The sequence below is a fragment of the Chiloscyllium plagiosum genome, chromosome 27 (assembly GCF_004010195.1).
Source record: "Chiloscyllium plagiosum isolate BGI_BamShark_2017 chromosome 27, ASM401019v2, whole genome shotgun sequence".
Lineage (NCBI taxonomy): Eukaryota > Metazoa > Chordata > Chondrichthyes > Orectolobiformes > Hemiscylliidae > Chiloscyllium > Chiloscyllium plagiosum.
Genome location: NC_057736.1, coordinates 15,317,717 through 15,334,825, shown reverse-complemented (window position 1 = coordinate 15,334,825; position 17,109 = coordinate 15,317,717). Strand labels below are relative to the sequence as shown.

Here is a 17,109-nt window from a genome sequence, read left to right as displayed (position 1 = left end):
GAAATCTGGACATTATAAATAGAGATATAAAATACAAAAGGAAGTTATGCTAAACTTTTATAAAACAATGGCTAGACCTTATCAGAAGCATGAGTCCAATTCTATTCACCATACTTTAGAAAGGATGTAAAGGCCTTAATCAGAGTGCAAAAGAAATTTACTAGAGTGCTACTAGGCATGAAGGACTTCAGTGACATGAATAGTCTGGAGAATCTGGGTTGTTTTTGCAAGAGTGGGAATGTTCTGAGAACCTGGATTTGAATCCTACCAATGCAGATGGTGGAAATGAAATGCAACAAAATCTGGAATTAAAGGTCTAATGATGACCTTGAGACCATTGTTAATGATCATTAAACAACAATCTTGCTCACAAATGCCCTTTAGGAAAGGAAAACTGCCGTCCTTACCAGGTCTAGTCAGATTGACTGTTAAATGCCCTCTGAACTGGTCTAGCAAGCCACTTGGTTGCATCATCAATAGAAAGAAAAGGAATGAAGCTTGACAGACCACTTAGGATTGACTAAAGCACCCAGAAATGACAATGCCAAACACATCCTGTCGACCCTTCAATGTCCTCCTTACTAACATCTGAGGGCTAGTGCCAAAATCGAGAGAGCTGTCTCACAGACCAGCCAAGTAAGAGTTTGACTCACAGAATCATACCTTACAGAAAATTCCCCAGACAACACCATTCAGTCCTTGGGTATGCTGTGTGTCATTGGCAGGGAAGATGCAGTAGAAATGGTGGAACACTGGTAAACAGTCAAGAGGCATTATCTTCACTCACAGGTGCTGAGTGGATAATCTAACTGTCAATCATCTGCTCAATAATAACCAGTTTGGGTTCTGCTGGGGCCACTCAGCTTCTGACCTCATTACAGCCTGAGTTCAAGATTGAACAAAATCGCTGAATTCCAGAGGTGAGGCAAGAGTGACAGCCCTTGACATCGAGGTCTTTGACTGAGTTTGGAATCAAGGGGCCCGAGAAAAACTAGAGTCAATGGCAATCACGGGGAAATTATCTGCTAATTGGAGTTGTACCTGGCAGGAAGGAAAATGGTTATGGTAATCAGATGTCAGTCATCTCAGCCGCAGGACATATCAGAGTATTGTCCTATGCCCAACCATCTTTGACTGCTTCAATGACCCTCCCTCCATTATAAGGTCAGAAGTAGGGATGTTTTCTGATGATTACATAATGTTCAGCAACATTTGCAACTCCTCATATACTGAAACAGTCTATGCAAAATGCAGCTAAAACTGAACAATATCCAGATGTGGGCTGGCCAGTACCAAGTAACATTAACTTGAAACTATATTGGATGTGCCCTATTAATACTGTGGCTAGAAGAGTCAGAGGGTAGAAATCTTGCAGGGTGTAACTCACATCATGGCTCTCCAAATTAGTGCACAATCTACAAGGCACAAGTATGATGCAATACCTCCAACTTGCCTGACAGACAGCAACTCCAACAAACTTAGCATTATTCAGGACAAAGCAACCTGCTGGATTTACTTCATATCCTCAAACATTCAGCCCCTTCACCGCCGAGCAGTTATAACAGTGTGTATCATTTACAACATGCACTGCAGAAATTCACCAAGGCTTCATAAACAGCACCTTCAAGATGCATGACCACTACTATCTAGAAGGACAAAAGCAGCAGATACATGGAAAACACCCCCACCTGTAAGTTCCCCTGCAAGCCCACGCACCATCCTGATTTGGAAACATATCGTCACTGTGCCTTCAGTCACAGTGGAACAAAATCCTGGAACATCCTTCCAAGGAGCTTTGTTGGTGTATATACACCCAGTAGATTGCAGTGGTTCATGAGGGCAACTCACCAGCACCTGCTCAAATTCAGGTTATGAAAGATTATATATAAATATGAGTCTTTTTCATATTTAAATGGAACTGACAGGAATATTCTGTGTGTTGTTACGACCCGAAAAGCACTACTTAGAAGGTGACGTAAGCAGATGCAATTGTAACTGTTGAAGGGAATTGATAAGTATTTCTTTTTCATGAAAAGCAAACATTTGCAGGGATGTGAGGAAGTTGTCAGGATGTGAGACTAATTGAATAGTCCCTCCAAAGTGGAAGCAGAGGTACCATGTGTGAGTGGCCTCTTTCTGTGCCCTATACAAAATTTTATTATGCAGGAACCTCAATGGCCATATTGATTCTTGTTTATGTTGACTGTGTTATCCAATTTTATGTCAGACATTATTGTGAAATGTGATCAGAAATAGTGACTTAATGTGAGGCTTTTCTTCTCCAATGTTTTAATCTTAGTATTGCATGCAAGATATCATGGATGGATATTTCCCATCAGAGCTGCAGAACAGGTACCCAGAAGGAGTTCCAATTAAGGTGAGTGAGTGAATAAATAACAAAGTATTAGTAATGAAACATTTACTGGGAGATATTGACATAATTGTAATTCGATTAGCAGTTCAATTGCTCAGGCTAGTCGTCTAGTCATTATTTGATGACAAGTGTCTTGATCAAGTAGTGCCATGAGTATAATATGCAGTTGATTTATTTAACTCCTTTAAGAAAGGCTGTGAGATTGTCATGTTGTGAATTTGGAACTTGCATATATATATATATATATATATATATATATAGAGCCTTTCAGTGTCTCAGACATCCCAGATTGCTTTAGAGTTACAGAAGTACTTTGAAAGATGGCAGGAGAGGTGGAGAGAGCAGTAAATAAAGCATGCAGTGTTTTTGACTTTATTAATAGGAACATAGGGTACAAGAGCAAGGAGGTGGTGTTGAACTTGTACAAGAAACTTGTTAGACTTCAGATGGAGTATTGTGTACAAGTGTGGAGATCACATTATAGGTAAACTGTAAATGCATTGGAGCGAGTGCAGAAGCAATTTACTGGAATGGTACCGGTTATGAAAATAGATTGAAGAAATTTGGACTGTTCTCCCTGGAGAGAAGAAGGCTGAGAAGAAATCTGATTGACATTTTCAAAATCATAAGCAGGCTGGATAGATTGGATAGGGTGAAGCTGTTCCCATCTGTGAAAGAAACAAGAACAAGAGAGAACAAGAATAGATTTAAAGTAATGTCAGAAAAGAAACTTTGTTAGGATATAGATTGCACTGCCTGGAAATATGGAGGTGGCAGATTCAATTGAGGCATTCGAGAGAGCATTGCATGATTTTTGGACAATAATGCAGGGACATGGAGAAAAGGCAGGAGTATGCGCTAGCTAATAGAGCCGGTGCAGGCCTATCAGGCAAAAGGGCCTCCTCTTCATAATAGTTCTGTAATTATGTTTGTTAAAATTGTCTGTTATATTGAAAAACCCATTTCAACCAACAATATTCTCAAACAATAATAGAAATGACCAGGAAATCTGGTTTGCTCATGCAGGAAGGGGGAAAAATATTGGTCGGGGAAAATATTGGTCAGAGCATCTAGGGGTCAGGGGAAAATATTAGTCAGAGTACCCAGGAGAGCATTGGTCTGGGGAAGGGGGGCAAATATTGGTTCAGAGGAAAATATTGGTCAGAGCACTCAGGAGAGCATTAGTCAGGAGAAGGGGGGAAAATATTGATCAGAGCACCCAGGGGTCAGGGGAAAATATTGGTCAGAACACCTAGGGGTCAGGGGAAAATATTGGTCAGAGCACCCTGGAGAGCATTCCTTCTCTACCTCAAAATAGTGGCCATGGGATCTGTTATGATCTGGACGTACATGGAATAGTGTAGGTTAGATGGGCTTCAGATTGGTATGACAGGTCGGCGCAACATCGAGGGCCGAAGGGCCTGTACTGCGCTGTAATGTTCTATGTTCTATGTTATGTCCAGCTGAAGGACAGATGAGCCCTTAGTTTAACATCTTGTCAGAAAGACAGGACATCACACATTGCAGTATCCCTTCAAGACTGCATTAGAAGTGGCAACCTGAAATTTAAGTTCAAGTCTCTCTGGAGTGAAACTCAAAACCACAAACTCTGATACAGAAGTACAACCCCAAATAACACTAAACCCCAAAGATTTCATCCATGTCCTTACCAACAGAAAGCTTGCCAATTACCTGATCTTGGTCAAGTGGGGTTTGCTTACTGAGACAAATAGAAAATTAATGTGGACCTTCTGGTCATTCAAAAGCTCTAGCCCAGAATGAGTTTCCAACAAAGTTGTATACATTAATGATTGCTGTGTTAGACTGTAGAATGGAGCTTTCAGTGAATTGCTGTCAGAAATGGGTGGAAACTTTGCAAAAATTTGACTCTTTAATAGTTTCAGGTGGTTCTGTACACGATGTGCTATATTATCACATATACCCTTTCACAATTCATGTGGCACAGAGGAAATCAATGACACCTTTAAAATGAAGCAGAAAATCTATTTCCCATTATACATTAAATTGTGCAAATGAGTATTGATGCAAGTATTGTAATAAGTTGCAAGATGTCCTTTTGCCATGAACTGGTCATTGTTAGTTGATATATTCTGTTCCAGCAAGATGTGTCTTGTGAGTCCCATGTTTAATGGGTATTTGCTATATCAGAAGATCCTAGATTGGATCCACAATATGATCTCACTGAGATTTCATTTGGAGCTAACATTGTTCTCAGCACCCTGACTAGACAGGAAAAACATCAGCCAGGATTCTCAGTGTTGTTCACTGTTAAGTGACCCCCACCCAACTCCTCCTGCCTGGTATAGATATCTGGATGAGAGATGAGTAGCAGGATCAACTAAGATGCCTTCCAGTACTGAATGATATACCACTGTATACTGCCTTGGCTCACACATGAAGAATGACCATTGTTTATGAGCTACCGGGATGGGGAACAGTACTCACAGAACTAATCCTTCACACAACTCATTGACCGCAACCCCGGAATCAGAATGTTCCTTATCCATTCCTGTGAGGATGCAATAAACTTTGTTGAATGACAAGAGTCATATTATCAAATTGATTATGTTAGTTAGTCACATGAGTTGAAAATGCCTAGATTTATTTGTCTTATGGTCACCTACCTTACAACTGCAAGGAGTCTAGGATGAGTCAACAAGTCAAAGGTGGGTTAGGGAATTGTGGTTATCGGGCCAGTCGTCTGTCTGTGGGGATTAATTTTTTTAACAAATGCATTTGTTCCTCAAAGTCCCTTGGAGGCATTCTATATAGAGCAGAGTCATATCTAACCCACAATGATCTTTGTGGTTTGCTCTCTGAATAGGTGACCGACAGGAGAGATTTGATCTTCCGGGACAGACAGTTACATGCAGAATTCCCCGGCATGGGACAAACGATAGGTGGGTGCTATACCCCTGGAGTCTCCAAACAGCAAAATTGTGGGGTTGTAAAGGAGACAAGTGAAATTCCAGGTGGGTATGAGTGGATGAACTGAAGTTGGTTACTCACTCAGGCTGTTGACAAGGAGTTGCCTAACTTTCTCACTGTATCTGTCAACTGTTTTAATTGTTGTGTCTGTTGCCATTATAAACACTGAAGAATTTTAGTTAGATAGTGAGCAAACTTAAATCTTTTTATAGATTTTCCTGAGTCACCCATTTATTCACCATATCTCTCAAAATCCTGCAGAAATGTCTGAGGGGTGAAACTTCACTTTTGGTGGGGTGCAAAATGGATTAGCTGCCAGCTATACACCTGGCCAGTAAACATCTGTTAGTCACAAACCCTGCTTCGTAAACAACGCACCTATCTTACAGCCAGCAATTTTTTTCTTATCTGTTGAAGTTGACAAAGATATTTTCTAATAGAGCTGTTCAGGAATATTATTATGTACGTCCAGAGCAATTAAAACTGTGAATGCAGGATTCCTGACCCATGTGCCCTCCCAAATAGAAGTTGATGAAATGGAAACTTCTGAATTTCTCCCAGCTGATGAAAACTAGCTCTCACTAACTTCAGCAAATTGCCTGATACTGAACCCCTGACATTGGCTGTGACTCCACCTGTTTTATGCCCATTTTATGCCCCAGAACCTCTCAAGGATGTCCTCAATGATTGCAGTTTGCATTTAATAGCAGCTTTAACTATTAGATCCCCATTCCTGGAGTCTAAAAATTTATGGTTCTTTTGTTTGAAACATATGACAAAGCATCCAGGATGCAAAAAATTCCATTGATAAGATTTCATTATGTCTTTAAGACTGCTATAAAACAGCACTACTGCAGACAATCTAATGTTAGTATAAAATCACTACTATGTGAGCAGCACACTAATAAGGTTACAATATACATTTGGCACTCTCCAGTTCTCTAACATCCACCTGACCCAGGTCTGGAGAAGTTTGGATGATTATGGCAATTTCTCCCGGTATCCCCACCTCTCTAAACATTTCGGTGTTGTTACACTGTCCAGTAGACAGTGATAGCACTGTCTGAAAAAGCAAGATCACTACAGAATGTTACAGTTCAGCAATTTTTAACAGAAATCAAGTGGTTTTTCCGTCCAGCTGCTTTTAGCCTTTCAAAATCGTACTTTTGGTTGGGACATTTTGAACAGAAAGTACCCTAAAGTATGTATGCAACAAAATTCTGGGTCACAGGCATTTTACACCAAATCCATGTTATCAGTAATAGCCATTTTTTTGTCTTCTTCCTCTTCTGAGTGGGGTATAATCATGTTTAGCTTTCCAAACATAGACTGGGACTGCCATAGTGTTGAGGATTTAGTTGGAGAGGAATTTGTTAAGTGTGTACAAGAAAGTTTTCTGATTCAGTATGTAGATGTACCTATTAGAGAAGGTGCAAAACTTGACCTACTCTTGGGAAATAAGGCAGGGCAGGTGACTGAAATGTCAGTGGGGGAGCACTTTGGGGCCAGCGACTATAATTCTATTAGTTTTAAAACAGTAATGAAAAAAGGATAGACCGGATCTAAAAGTTGAAGTTATAAATTGGACGAAGGCCAATTTTGACAGTATGAGGCAAGACCTTTCAAAAGCTGAATGGGGGCAAATGTTTGCAGGTAAAGGGACGGTTGGAAATTGGGAAGCCTTCAGAAATTAGATAATGAGAGTCCAGAGACAGTATATTTCTGTTAGGGTGAAAGGAAAGGCTGGTAGGTGTAGGGAATGCTGGATGACAAGAGAAATTGAGGTTTTGGTTAAGAAAAAGAAGGAAGCATTGGTCAAGTATAGACAGCAGACATCGAGTGAATCCTTAAAAGAGTATAAAGGCAGTAGGAGTACACTTAAGAGGGAAATCAGGAGGGCAAAAAAGGAGACATGAGATAGCTTTGGCAAATAGGGTTAAGGAGAATCTAAAGGGTTTTTATAAATACATTAAGGACAAAATGGTAACCAGGGAGAGAATAGGGCCCCTCAAAGATCAGCAAGGCAGCTTTTGTGTGGAATCACAGGAGATGGGGGAGATACTAAACGAGTATTTTGCATCAGTGTTTATTGTGGAGAAGGACATGGAAGAGATAGAATGTAGGGAAATGGATGGTAACATCTTGAAAAACGTCCATATTACAGAGGAGGAGGAGGTGCTGGATATCTAGAAACACGTAAAAGTGGATAAATCCCCAGGACCTGATCAGGTGTACCCGAGAAGTCTGTGGGAAGTTAGAGAAGTGATTGCTCGGCCTCTTGCTGAGATATTTGTATTATCGATAGTCATAGGTGAGGTGCTGGAAGACTGGAGGTTGGCTAACATGGTGCCACTCTTTAAGAAAGGTGCTAAGGAAAAGCCAGGGAACTATAGACCAGTGAGCCTGATGTCAGTGGTGGGCACATTGTTGGAGGGAATCCTGAGGGACAGGATGTACATGTATTTGGAAAGTCAAGGACTGATTAGAGATAGTCAACATGGCTTTGTGCATGGGAAATCATGTCTCACAAACTTGATTGAGTTTTTTGAAGAAGTAACAAAGATGATTGATGAGGGCAGAGCGGTAGGCGTGATCTATATGGACTTAGTAAGGTGTTCGACAAGGCTCCCCATGGTAGACTGGTTAGCAAGATTAGATCTCATGGAATACCGAGAGAACTAGCCATTTGGCTACAGAACTGGCTTGAAAGTAGAAGACAGAGGGTGGTGATGGAGGTTTGCCTTTCAGACTTGAGGCCTGTGACCAGTAGTGTGCCACAAGGATCAGTGCTGGGGATCCACTGCTTTTCATTATTTATACAAATGATTTGGATATGAACTTAGGAGGTGTAGTTAGTAAGTTTGCAGATGATACCAAAATTGGAAGTGTAGTGGACTGCAAAGAACGTTGCCTTAGAGTACAACAGGATCTTGATTAGATGGGCCAATGTGCTGAGGAGTGGCAAATGAAGTTTAATTTAGATAAATGTGAGGTGCTGCATTTTGGAAAGGCAAATTATAGCAGGGCTTATACACTTAATGGGAACATCCTGGGGAGTGTTGCTGAACAAAGAGATCTTGGAGTGCAGGTTCATAGCTCCTTGAAAGTGGAGTCGCAAGTAGATAGGATAGTGAAGAAGGCGTTTGGTATGCTTTCCTTTATTGGCAGAGTATTGAGTATAGGAGTTGGGAGGTCACGTTGTGGCTGTACAGGACATTGGTTAGGCCACTGTTGGAATATTACGTGCAATTCTGGTCTTGGTTTATCGGAAGACGTTGTGAAACTTGAAAGGGTTCAGAAAAGATTTACAAAGATGTTGCCAGGGTTGGAGGATTTGAGCTATAGGGAGAGGCTATTTTCCATGGAGCGTCAGAGGCTGAGGGGTGATCTTATAGAGGTTTATAAAAATCATGAGAGCAAGGATAGGGAAAATTGACACGGTCTTTTCCCTGGGGTGGGGGAGTCCGGAACTAGAGGGTGTAGGTTTAGAGTGAGAGGGAAAAGTTTAAAAGGGACCTAAGGGGCAACTTTTTCACGCAGAAGGTGGTGCGTGTATGGAATGAGCTGCCAGAGGAAGTGGTGGAGGCTGGTAGAATTGCAACATTTAAAAGGCATTTGGATGGGTATATGAATAGGAAGGGTTCAGAGGGATATGGGCGAAGTTCTTGCAAATGGGACTAGATTAGATTAGGATACCTAGTCGGCATGGAGAAGTTGGAACGAAGGGTCTGTTTCTATGCTGTATATCTCTATGACTCTATGTTTGGAGCAAATTACTGCAGATGCTGGAATCTGTACTGAAAACAAAAAAGTGCTGGAGATCACAGCACATCAGGCAGCATCCACGGTGAGAAAACAAGCTAACTTCATCTAAACTATCAACATCCTTCCTCCACTAGCACTCCACCTACATACCCCACCCCTAACTATTGCATTAATACTACCCTTTCTACACTTCAGCTCAGATGAAGAGTCAAGTAGACTCGAAACATTAGTTTGCTCTCTCTCCACGGATGCTGCCTGACCCGCTGTGATCTCCAGCATTTTTTGCTTTCAGTATAATGATGTTTGGGACAGATTAATGTTATTCATTCATCCAACCACAGGGACTGGCAGAGGTGACATGTCAGATTAAAATGCAATGAAGTATTTGTGGAACAGCTCCTTTGGGTCATCCCTTAAGCTAAGATCTACTTGTTTACGCAAGTTAACAATATTGTAAAGATACATGTTTTTAATTAAGTGCTGAACTTATTTAGCAGCTAGTAAACATCCTGGAAGACCCTGCCTCTCCTAAAACTCTCCCCCCAACAGAAGCAATTGCATCAACATTTCTTATACTTCTGCAGGACGATCATTAATTGCTGAAATTGCAGATTAGAACATGTCTCATTCTTTTTCTTAAATCAAAATTCCCTTCAGTTGTTCTCTGTCCTTGTCTAGATTTACTTTCTGATGACAGTGGTTGGTGAAGTAACTAATTTTTGTTCCCAGTTTAAGTACTCAGAGGTGGGGAAATCTGGCTCCACAAACTCAACCTTCAAGATTGGCTGCCCGGACTTCTGAATTTTGGTCTGGGGTTATGAACTCAATTAGAAGTTGGGCCAGATGACCCAGAAAGACCTAAGGGGCTGCTAGTTTCTAGGCTGGCAGACATCTTGTCCTGGGACTGCAAAGCTGTGCTTTTCAAAGGGATACCCAAGCTATTCAGAACAAATGCACTGAGAACAGTCCTGCTCTTAACTGGTCTATTTGCCACATTCTCCACTTCCAAACACCATGGGCTCCCATTTCACTGGAGGCAGGCAGTCATTTAAATGGGTCAGCTTCCTCTAGGACCCCGTATGCACATACTAAGGCCTACCCCTAGTCTTGGGTGAGCTTCTCAATGCTAAAACCTGGGCCGTGGTGTTTACACAGTACCTTTGTTTTTTGAAACCCTATAATAAAATTACCAGTGAAGTGTGATCCCTGGTAAAATTGACTTGAATTGACATTCCCTGTCTTTCTGCTGTAGGCCTCTTTAACATGCTTGGTTTCCTCTTAAGGCTGTGGTATGGAAAACGGTTTTCTTTTATGCAATTCTTTTTACACATTGAATGCCGTTATTCCACATCCTCTTGCACAATTTATTCTTCCTTTCCTGTCCTGTAACATTCAACCTTCTCACTCTTACCAGGGGAATCCACAAAACCACCAAAGGTAGTTATCTACACAGCTTTCATAACAAATGAAAGATGCATAGTCACGCTGCTCCAATGTCTACCCTAATTTACTCGTCCTACATCTGTGCACAAGAATGTCAAGTGTATTGTTGAAAAGTAACAATATCTGAGGAGTTGCTGAGCTTCCTAATATCATATTCCTAATATTCCTATTCCTAACCTGGAGAGGGTTCAGAAAAGATTTACCTGGATGCTGCTGGGAATGGAGAGCTTGACACATAAAATAGACTGGAAAAACTGGGACTTTTTCACTGGAGCGTAGATGGTTGAGGGGTGACCTTATTGAGGGTTATAAGACCATAAAGGGCACAGATAAGGTAAATAGCAAGGACCTTTTTCCAAGTGTGGAGGAGTTCAAATCACGGGGCATACTTTTAAGGTGAGAGGAGAAAGATTTAAAAGGACATGAGGGCAAGGTTTTTACACGGAATGGTTCGTGTGTGGAATGAACCGTAAAAGAAAGTGGGTGCAGGTACATTTATAACATTTAAAAGATGTTTGGATAAGTTCATGAATAGGAAAGATTTGGAGGGATATTGGCAAAGTGCAGGCAGGTGGGACTAGTTTAGTTTAGGAACATGGTCAGCGTTGAATTGGGTGGATTGAAGGGTCGGTTTCTGTGCTGAATTTCCCTATGACTGAAACCCTGTGCCTTTGGGAGTTCTGAGGCTGGAGAAGTGAAAGGGTAGTGGAAAGGAATGGCAGCTTCACTCCCTGTTCTAAACTCCCCTTTACAACTTTTTGGAGTTGGTGGATCCTCCAAACAGCACCAGGCTTCACCAGTTTCAGTCTCCACTGGACAAGCTAAATCCAGCACTTGTCAGCTTTCCATGCCCTTCCCAGGTCGCAGGCAGGATGGAGAGCAGAGAAGTAAATTGCCTTAGGATTCTGATAGATCCAGATGCTGCAGTTCAGATATTCCTTTCTCAAATCTACGATTCCTGTTATGTTCATTTGCAAGATGCTGTTCACAGTCAAAATAATCCTGGCTTCTCCACTTGCCTGGAAACTCCAGTTTCTATTATCTTCAGCTGCCACTAACTGTTTTGTACAGAACCATTTTTGAAATTAATTCAGGGGATGTATGCTTTGCTGCCCGGGCCAGCATCTATTGCCAGACCAATCAGGAGAGAGGTTAGGAAGCACTTCTAAACACAAAAGGTGGTGGAGGTTAGAGACTCTCTTCCACAAACAACAGTTGATGCTAAATACGCTGGTAGTTTTAAATCTTTTTTTAAGCAAATATATTAAGGGATACAGGCCAAAGGCAAGTATGTGGAGTTAGATCACAGATCAGCCATTAAGTCTCATTAAATGGCATAACAGGTTTGAGGGACTGAATGGCTTACTCACATTCCTATGTTCCTTGATGTACTTGAGCTGCATCCTTAATATTGCTGCAGTCCATTTGATGTACATTCACTGTGCTATTAGAGACAGAGTTCCAGGATTTTGACGTACTGCCAGTCACCATTCCTGATTTGGAAATATATGTCCTTCAGTGTTGCTGGGCCAAAGTCCTGGAATCCTCTCCTTAATGGCTTTCGGGGTCGAAGTACAGCACATCAGCTGCAGCAGTTCCAGAAGGCAGTTCATCATCAACTTCTCTACAGCAACTACCAGAAGGATGTGATGGTTCTGGATAGGGTACAAAAAAAGATTTGCCAGAATGGTGCCTGGTTTGGAGGGTATTAGCTATGAGGAGAGATTGGACAACTTGGTTAGTTTTCACCTGAGCGTAGGGGGCTGAGAGGTGAACTGGTAGAGGTTTACAAAATTATGAGAGGCATGGATAGAATGGATGGTCGGAGTCCTTTTCCCAGTACAGAAACATCAGTTAGCAGGGAACATAGGTTTAAGGTCAAATGGGGTAAAGTTTAAAGGAGGTGTGAGAGGCAGTTGTTTGGCCAAAATGGTAGATTCTAAGGAGTGTCTTAAAAGAGGAGGCAGCAGTAAATGGACTGAGAGATTTCAGAAGAGAATTTCAGAGCTTGGGGCTCAGGCAACTGAAGTCACAGCTGCCATTCATGGAGCATAAACAACAGGAATGTGTTCAAGGCCAGAACAGCAGGAATGCAGAGATCTTGAGGTTGGAATGGGTTTCAGAAATAGGGTAAAACGCTTGAAAGATTGGAGTATGGGGATAAGAGGTTTTAAATGGAGATATCACTGTGCAGCCAATGCAGTTCAGTGAGAACAAAGTGATGAGTGAACAGGGCATACAAACAATAATTTTATAGCAGCCAAAACAGGTGGTAATCTTCTCTGGTTTGACTGTTAGATATGTTAACATCGAGTGACTGCCTGTGCACGTGGAGTTGTATAGTAATTGATCAAAGTGTTATTTACGCACCCTGCCCTCATTTAGCTTCAGGAATCAGTTCTGAAGAAAGGTCACTGGACTCAGAACTTTAACTCTGTTTTCTCTTCACAGATGTTGCCAGCCCTGCTGAGTTTCTCCAGCAATGTCTGTTTGTGTTAGTTTCAGGAATTGGTCTCTCTCCAATTCCACCACAGCTGCACAATCAGTGATAAACATTACACATTACCATTCCTCTAATTCTGTCAGTGTGGTTCCTGTCCGTCATCTCTCTCTCCCTCTCTCTTTCTTTCACTGCAAACTTAACATTTCTACATCCTCGGGCCTGCTCAGTGTCCATTTGTTCACCATTTTCACTAATCAATGATCAGAAATCATTGTTGTGAAGGCTCCTCCTCCTTATTAAAGCCCAATTTTCACATGAGGAGTCGGTGAGTAAACTGCACCTTCCACCCTCAATCTGCGTATACACAGCCCCCACTCTCACAATCATGACTCACATCCTCAGCTTGCACAGACACAGCCCCATCCTCAGCTTGCATGTATACCTTCACTTCATCTGGCATCACCAGCATATTTTCCTCTCATTTAGATCGTTAGTGATGTTTGAGCTCGAATGGGCCTGTCCTCGTGCCTCCCAGGTCCATCAACAGCAGTGATGCACTGAAAAAGTCCACAGCGGAGCGGAGGATGGGGGTTGGGTGGGTGGGTGGGGTGCACAAACATCTCATGAGGCAAGTGTGGCATGAGGTTATTGTGAGTCTCTTGGCAGGGAGCTGGATGTCACAGTCTCAAGGGCAGAGGACCCAGGGGAAAGCATGTGGCTCAGGAGAGAGGGAGGGGACAGGAGCAGCCTCAGGGCTGAAGAAACTCCATCTCTGCGATTTTCCCCTGACTGATAACTGTATTTAAAAAATGACATTGAGAGGAAAGGGAGACCACATGAATGGCACTTTTTAACATGACGTATCAAGCATGTAAACATCTGTTGGAGGCATTCCAAGAATTTGACAACGTTTAATGTGGGCACAGGTGTTTGTTCCAACATAGCACGTAGCAGGTCCACACCGCCCCATATCACTGACGTTTGCTGATCCAGTCCCTGCTCATCCCAGTTGCTTGTGACAGAGAGTAGTGGAAGTGAAAGGTGGGGGGGGAATGAAGGTGGTGACTGATAGATGAGCCAGGTCTTTGTTTTGTGTGTGTGACCAGATTTTCACCAAGACAAAGACCTTCTCCATTGTGATGAAAATGGTGAAAACCATCATTTATCTCAAAAGTCCTGCCCTTAAACCAATCATTTCCCATTTACGGAGGGGGTGAGGGCACCATGTTTTACACACGTACACTTCATTGAGACAGCTGTCCATTTAGGTGACTAGTTTCCTCCACATCAACCAGATTTTGGCATACTTGATATCTAGCTGGAGTGCAGAGATTAGATTAAGTAAGAGGAGTTGATTATTTTTGAAGGGGATGCTAAACATGAAAACAAAGGCATTGAAAACTGCAATGGGGTTTTGATAACAGCTTGGTGGGGTGGGCAACGATGAAACCTAAATGGAACAATTAAAAATTATTTCTCGCTTGCTTTTAAGGCCCAAAGCTGTCAGTGGAGCAATTTCTGAACAAACTGCCTAAAACTATCATCCGGGCTGGGAAGGTGATTGATATCAGAGGAGACATCAAAGACATTCTTCAGGTAACTGTGTGCGGGCTAGCCTAGCGGGTAAGGGGAATCTTTCTTTGCTGCAAATTTGATTCAGATTGGATGGGAGAGGGTTCAGTCAAACTTGCTGACTCAATGATGTCTAGAAATCAGATGTGAAGAGTCGTCACTCAATTTCCAAACAACTCCAGGCATCCACAATGGCTCATGTTTTAAGCAGCACAGTCACTGTTAAAGGGTCAGGAATGTGGCGACTAATATGGCCGTTGATCCTTTTTGGTGACGGGGTTGAGGAAAGATGACAGTTGCCTGAGGAAGGGGTCTCCTCCTCTTCATCAAATTGTGGAATTTTCAATATCCGCCTGATCTGACAGACAGAACTTCAGTTTAGTGTCTCACCCACCAAATGGAACCCCTCAGCATCTCTCACCCAGCAAATACCATAGAGAAAATGTTACCATATTAATTTTTAATTGTAATTAAAATAGTAATTGTTAATGCAGTTAAGCACAGGAATTCACTGCCATTTCCTTATCCGAGCTGGTAAGTTTTTACAATGTGGAGGTGCTGGTGTTGGCCTGGGGTGGACAAGGTCAGAAGTCACACGACACCAGGTTATCATCCAACAGGTTTATTTAAAAACACAAGCTGTTGGAGCGCTGCTCCTTCATCAGGTGAAGTGACCAAGGAGCACCTGATGAAGGATCAGCGCTCCGAAAGCTTGTGATTTCAAATAAACCTGTTGGACTGTAACCTGGTGACGTGTGATTTCTGTCTTGGTAGGTTTTTAAAATCAGCAGATGTCCTAAAAGAACAAAGGTTCCCCACAGCTCAGTGAATAGTGTCCCTGTAAACTCACAGTCCCAGGTAAACCAGCACTAGAGAATGTTCCAGAATATTTGCAGATTTCTCAGTGCTACTCTGAGTAATATTTGATCTTTAAGAATTAGACAAGGCTCAATCATTTGGTATCACTTTTGCTTTGGTGGCAGACAGGTGTGGGATTATAATTCCACTGCAGTGATTCGAGCACAGAATCCAGGCTGGTACTCTTAATGCAGTACTGAAGGGAGGGCTGTATTGTTAGAGCTGCTGTCTTTCAGAGGAGATGATACACTGGGGACTATTCTGTCATTCCAGGTGGCTATAATCGGCTTCTGCGTATAAACCATCGCCTGAGCTTCTCAATTAGATTCTAGTCCATTACACCTTCCATTTCTCCTTTGTTCAGTACATAAACCAAGTGAACACTCGATTAAATACTGGGTTGTAACAACCAGAATCTCTTACTGTTATTCAGTGACCTAAGTTTGTTCATGTCTCTGGGCACTGCCTCAACATTGTAATCAAAATAAACAGCGTGCATCTGCTGCCACCTAGTGTTGATCATTAGGCATTGAATGCAAATGGTCTTGGAAGTATACAAAGGTTCAGCAAGTCACAAAACCGTTGTTTCTCAAAGATGAATTGTTGCAGATGAACCTGCAGAGCCACCAAGCTTGGAGGTGACCACACTGCCCCATGCGGGTGCTGGATGAAGTGGGAAAGGAGGCATAGAAAGATGAAGAGAAAGACAGATGTAATGTTTTCATAGAACTTCATAGAGTCCCTATAGTGTGGAAACAGGCCATTCGTCCCAAAAAGTTATTCTTTCTTGATTATATGTTTTTGGAGATAAGTCTCTTGATTAAACTTAAAATATAAGCCATAGCTATTAATTTAACCTGAGGCAGTGTTTGTAGAGGAATAAGACGGTGTTATTTTCTGGGTCTATAGATTGTGAAGGAGCAAAAATGGCCTTTGCAGTGATATGTACTTCTTGTCAGATGTGGGAGTTTAAAGAGAGTTTAAGGGTTACTGCGGATTATATCTGCCATAAATGCTGTTGGTTGCGAATCTTACCAGATCAAGTGGATCGGTTGGAGAAACAGATAGAAGCGATGAGGAATTTGCAACAGCATATGATGGATGGCAGTTATAGGAAGGGGGGAAAGTCTCAGATACAGTCACATAGATGGGTTAACTCCAGGAAGGGTAAGAGAGGTAGGCAGGTAGTGCAGAAGTCTTTTGTGAATATACCCATTTCAAACAGGTATGCTGTTTTGGAAAATGTAGAGGGTGATGGATTCTCAGGTGAACATAGCACGAACAGCCAAGTTTCTGGTATTGAGATTGGCTTTAATGCAATGAGGGGTATGTCGGCTTCCAAGAGATAATTGTGTTCGGGGATTCTGTAGTCAGAGGTACAGACAGACGTTTCTGTGGCCAGCAGAGAAAAAGCAGAATGGTGTGTTGTTTCCCTAGTGCCAGCATCAAGGATGGGTGCAAAATGTTCTCACGGGGGAAGAGGGGCCAGGAGGTCATTGTCCACGTTGGATCCAACGACATTGGAAGGGAAAAGGTTGAGACTCTGAAGGGAGATTACAGAGAGTTAGGCAGAAATTTAAAAAGGGAGGTCCTCAAAGGTAGTAATATCTGGATTACTCCGAGTGCTACGAGCTAGTGAGGGCAGGAATAGGAGGATAGAGCAGATGAATGCATGGCTGAGGAGCTGGTGTATGGGAGAAGGATT

The 17,109-nt window shown here is 42.2% G+C and overlaps 1 protein-coding gene across 2 annotated transcripts in view; it reads left to right on the top strand.

Moving 5' to 3' along the window:
• The window catches only part of ubxn11 (UBX domain protein 11), a 63,715-nt gene that overhangs the window by 32,397 nt on the left and 14,209 nt on the right, over positions 1 to 17,109 (top strand). For both annotated transcript variants that reach the window (XM_043717511.1, XM_043717513.1), the window contains 3 exons: positions 2,300 to 2,377; positions 5,220 to 5,367; positions 14,467 to 14,570. In XM_043717511.1, coding sequence (XP_043573446.1) covers positions 2,300 to 2,377; positions 5,220 to 5,367; positions 14,467 to 14,570 — 330 coding nt within the window. The remainder of the gene's footprint in view (positions 1 to 2,299; positions 2,378 to 5,219; positions 5,368 to 14,466; positions 14,571 to 17,109) is intronic.